Source organism: Eriocheir sinensis, unplaced genomic scaffold (genome assembly GCF_024679095.1).
Source record: "Eriocheir sinensis breed Jianghai 21 unplaced genomic scaffold, ASM2467909v1 Scaffold632, whole genome shotgun sequence".
Classification (NCBI taxonomy): domain Eukaryota; kingdom Metazoa; phylum Arthropoda; class Malacostraca; order Decapoda; family Varunidae; genus Eriocheir; species Eriocheir sinensis.
Genome location: NW_026111979.1, coordinates 20001 through 24857, shown reverse-complemented (window position 1 = coordinate 24857; position 4857 = coordinate 20001). Strand labels below are relative to the sequence as shown.

Here is a 4857-nt window from a genome sequence, read left to right as displayed (position 1 = left end):
ATGGCCAGACTGCATATTTTTGAACCTAAAAAGGGCATTTGATAAAGTTCCACATAAGAGATTGCTGTGGAAACTAGAACACAGAGGAGGATTTGGGAGAAAAATGACAGAATGGATCAAAAACTACCTGACAAACAGAGAAATGAGAACCATGTTAAAAGATGAAAAATTGGATTGGAGAAACGTCACAAGTGGAGTGCCACAGGGATCAGTGTTAGCGCCAATAATGTTTTTGATATATATGAATGATATGCCAGAAAAAGTAAAGCTATATGAGCATGTTTGCAGATGACCCAAAACTGCTCAGAAGAATGAGAGATGAAGACCATCATCATTTCATGGACGCCTGCTCCTAGGAGCTCCCACCAGGGATAGCCAAGGCAGAAGAGCTTCCAACTAGAGATGAAGATGATTGTAATAAGCTGCAGGAAGATTAATAATATATGAGTGTAGTAAAGAATGGGAAATAGAGTTCAACAATAAGAAGCATCACACAATGAAAATGGGAAAAGTAAAAATAGACCATGAGGAGTATATAAGATGGGAGGGACATTCATCGACATAGTGAATGAAGAAAAAGATTTGAGAGTCATAATACAAGATACACTGACGCCTGAGAAGCACATAAATGAGATGTTCGGAGAAACATATAGTTTGCTGCAAAATATTAGCGCAGTATTTCACTACTTGGATGGGAACATGATGAAGAAAATAATGACCACATTGGTTAGACCAAGGTTAGAGCATGCAGCGGCTATTTGGTCACCACACAGGAAAATGGATCTAAGGAAACTTGAAAGGATTCAAAGGATTGTAACTAAGATGGTACCAGAACTATCAAGCTTGTCACACGAGACTAGATTGTAGGAACTGGGTCGAATAACACTCGAAGAAAGAAGAGAAAGAGGAAACCTGATAGCATTGTACAGAAATACAAGTTGAATGGACGTGTTGGATAGAAATGACTAAATCAAGATGGAAAGGAGGAGGCAACTAAGAGGACACAGCAAGAAATTGAGAAGGGGGAGTTTTCGAAAGACATTAAAAAAGTAGTTTTCCATACAGGAGTGTGGATTCATGGAATAGGCTAAACAAATACATTGTTGAAGTGGACAGTATTAAAAAATGAAGGAAAAGTTGGAAAAATATAGTTTGGGAGACAGGACTGTCCGAGACTGAGCTCAGGCCCTGTATGCTACAAATAGGTAAATACACACACACAACCTGCCCCGGATTCCCCATCTGGGCTATGTTTTCTGTTTCCTATGCAAGTCACTGCCGACCTCCACCACCTACTCTCTCCCACATACAGCAGCACAGCACAACACCTCAGAGGTGAATCTTCACGTGTCTGAGGTGAATCTTCACGTGTCTGGCAATCTCACCTCTGGTCATAAAGCGCTTCCCACAAACATCACACTTGAACCCTTTGTGGCCAGTGTGTCTTATGCTGTGTGTCTTCAGGTAGGACTTTAAAAGGAATCTTTTCCCACACACTTCACATTCATGATTTCTTTCACCAGTGTGTGTAAGGATGTGTGTGTTGAGGGTACTCTTATGATTAAATCTTTTCCCACAAACTTCACATTCATGATTTCTTTCACCAGTGTGTGTAAGGATGTGTGTGTTGAGGGTACTCTTCTGAATAAATCTTTTCCCACAAACTTCACATTCATGATTTCTTTCACCAGTGTGTGTAAGGATGTGTGTGTTGAGGGTACTCTTCTGATTAAATCTTTTCCCACAAACTTCACATTCATGATTTCTTTCATCAGTGTGCGTAAGGATGTGTCTGTTGAGGTTACTCTTATCATTAAATCTTTTCCCACACACTTCACATTCATGATTTCTTTCACCAGTGTGTGTAAGGATGTGTGTGTTGAGGTGACTCTTCCGATTAAATCTTTTCCCACAAACTTCACATTCATGATTTCTTTCATCAGTGTGTGTAAGGATGTGTCTGTTGAGGTTACTCTTCTTATTAAATCTTTTCACACAAACTTCACATTCATGATTTCTTTCACCAGTGTGTGTAAGGGTGTGTCTGTTGAGGTTACTCTTCTTATTAAATCTTTTCCCACAAACTTCACATTCATGATTTCTTTCACCAGTGTGTGTAAGGATGTGTGTCTTGAGTTTACCCTTCTTACTGAAACTTTCCCCACAGACTTGACAACTATTACTTCTTTCAGCAGAGTAAGTGAGTGTGTTAGTTACCGCCACCCTTGTCAGGGAGGCTTTTCTCACACTCTTGGCTCTCATGGTTCCCTTGACCAGTGTGTGCAAAGCTGCATCTCATGAACTTCCTCTCAACTATCAAATTGTGCAACAGTCCTGACACTCAACCTTTCCCTTTCCTCTATGGCTGGAAAAGGCAGCAGCAAGGTGGTGGTGGTCCTTCTGATCAGCCCTTGGTCCCCACACCCGTGACAGTCTGCTCTGCTGCTCCTGGCCACTCAGGCTGCAGGCCAGCCTTCTGGGTGAGGGGGCAGAAAGTCTTCCTCAATGCTACACTCAAGAACCAAGCAAGCAGGTGAGGGAAGGATCCACCAAGGAACAAGGACTCTGAGGGCTGAGCACAGCATGTGTCTCACACCCTCACTTCAGCACCAGCGGTGCACGTCAGGAGACAGTTGTGTGCTGTGTCCTGGCCCTGTGCTGCCTGCCTCAGACCCTCACTTCAGCACCAGCAGTGGATGTCAGGACACACAGAGTTGGTGCTGTGTCCTGGCCCTGTGCTGCCTGCCTTAGACCCTCACTTCAGCACCAGCAGTGGATGTCAGGACACACAGAGTTGGTGCTGTGTCCTGGCCCTGTGCTGCCTGCCTCAGACCCTCACTTCAACACCAGCAGTGGATGTCAGGACACAGAGGTGTGTGCTTTCTCGTGGCCCTGTGCCTGCCTCAGACCCTCACTTCAGCACCAGCAGTGGATGTCAGGACACACAGAGTTGGTGCTGTCACTTGGCGCTGTCCTCCTCCCAGCACGGCCGGTACCACTTCCTGGTAAGAGATGTGTTAGGTCAATGACTTGTTCTATCAAGGTACAGGCAAGCCCCCTTAACAAACAGTTTGTACTGCTGAAAAGCTACTAAGCAAAGTTTTGTTGTGCCAGTCCATTATAACACAAGTTAAATGGAGTGTGGTTACAGAACCCCAACTTTTCCCCTTTCACTCTTACTGACCATTTACTTGCTCAGTAAGAAGCCGTACCTACCTGTGCACTTGATGACTCCTCAACGACACACCTGGTGCATCTGCCTCTAGGATCTAACAATCAGCTGGCTGATGGACAGGGTTTACAGGTGCTCTGGTGCAGCTCCTGAACACCACCGAGTCTACGGGTCATGGCTCACCGTGCCGCGGCACCAAACCTGCACACCATGTTACTGGACTGAATACTGTGGGCTAGGTTGGCATGCATGGCCATGGTGTGTGTGAATCACCTCATATGCGAGGGGGTCATCATCATCATCATCTGTAGTACTGCAGGACATTGGCCTTTACCAACACCCTCCACCACTCACTGTTAAGTGTCAGTGTACTCTAATTTGAATGGGTTTTATTAACCTGTACAGCCCTGCTGACGGCTCTGAGCCATTGCTTATATGTGTAATGCTTAGCCCACTGGTCACCACTTCTCAACCCTATACCTCCCTACATGATGGTTGTGTGGCTGTAACATTCACAAACATTATGGGTCAGGATGCTCTGAGCCATTGCTTATATGTGTAATGCTTAGCCCACTGGTCACCACTTCTCAACCCTATACCTCCCTACATGATGGTCATGTGGCTGTAACATTCACACACATTATGGGTCAGGATGCTCTGAGCCATTACTTATATGTGTAATGCTTAGCTCACTGGTCACCACTTCTCAACCCTATACCTCCCTACATGATGGTTGTGTGGCTGTAACATTCACACACATTATGGGTCAGGATGCTCTGAGCCATTACTTATATGTGTAATGCTTAGCCCACTGGTCACCACTTCTCAACCCTATACCTCCCTACATGATGGTTGTGTGGCTGTAACATTCACAAACATTATGGGTCAGGATGCTCTGAGCCATTGCTTATATGTGTAATGCTTAGCTCACTGGTCACCACTTCTCAACCCTATACCTCCCTACATGATGGTCATGTGGCTGTAACATTCACACACGTTATGAGTCAGGATGCACAGCAAGTATACACTACATGCTTGGCAATTCACCTCCATGCTTTATGCAGTGAGTGTGCAAACACGTCTGACCACACTCTCCGCCCCCGACAGGGAAAGGTCGTTCCCTCTCTGGCTGGGGCTTTAGAAATGGTGTTGGGGTCTGATGAGCACATGGACAGTGCCGCTGATGACTTCTGAGGAAGAATATGTCCCTACACCAGAGGATTTGGAGGAAATGGAGCCTCCAATTTTACCCACGTCCCCGCGTGGTTCCAGCACGAGTGCATGTTCACACCCTCCATCTCCACCACCACCTCATCACCCCAAGATTGATGAATGATGGCAGTGGCAGTGAAAGAGATGATGTTTCACTATTTTCTTTTTTTTTCTGCACCTTTTCTCATGTTTTGGGAGTCAGGTACAAACTCTAAGTGTCACAGCTGGGTGGCAGAGGCTGCCCATCACCATGACAACCAGCACGCGGCTCAGCCGCTGTGCCAGAGCTTCACAGAGGAGCTGGAACTGTACTCGGAAACACTACATAAAGGCATCATGTTGTGACTCCTACGTGTCACACACAACTCTCATGTAATGTACGAGTAAACCACCTGACGTCTGATGCTGGCGGACGCCTAGCACCGCCACGCCTCCCTCCCTGCCACGACCTATCGCTGATGAGCTGCACGGCC

General features: G+C 46.0%; 1 protein-coding gene across 1 annotated transcript; it reads right to left on the bottom strand.

Moving 5' to 3' along the window:
* Nucleotides 1–955: 955 nt before the first annotated feature.
* LOC126993559 (zinc finger protein 431-like) lies at nucleotides 956–2848 on the bottom strand. Its single transcript, XM_050852701.1, has one exon. The coding sequence runs from the start codon at nucleotides 2260–2262 to the stop codon at nucleotides 1330–1332; it is 933 nt and encodes a 310-aa protein (XP_050708658.1). The 5' UTR covers nucleotides 2263–2848; the 3' UTR covers nucleotides 956–1329.
* Between the last annotated feature and the right edge of the window lie 2009 nt (nucleotides 2849–4857).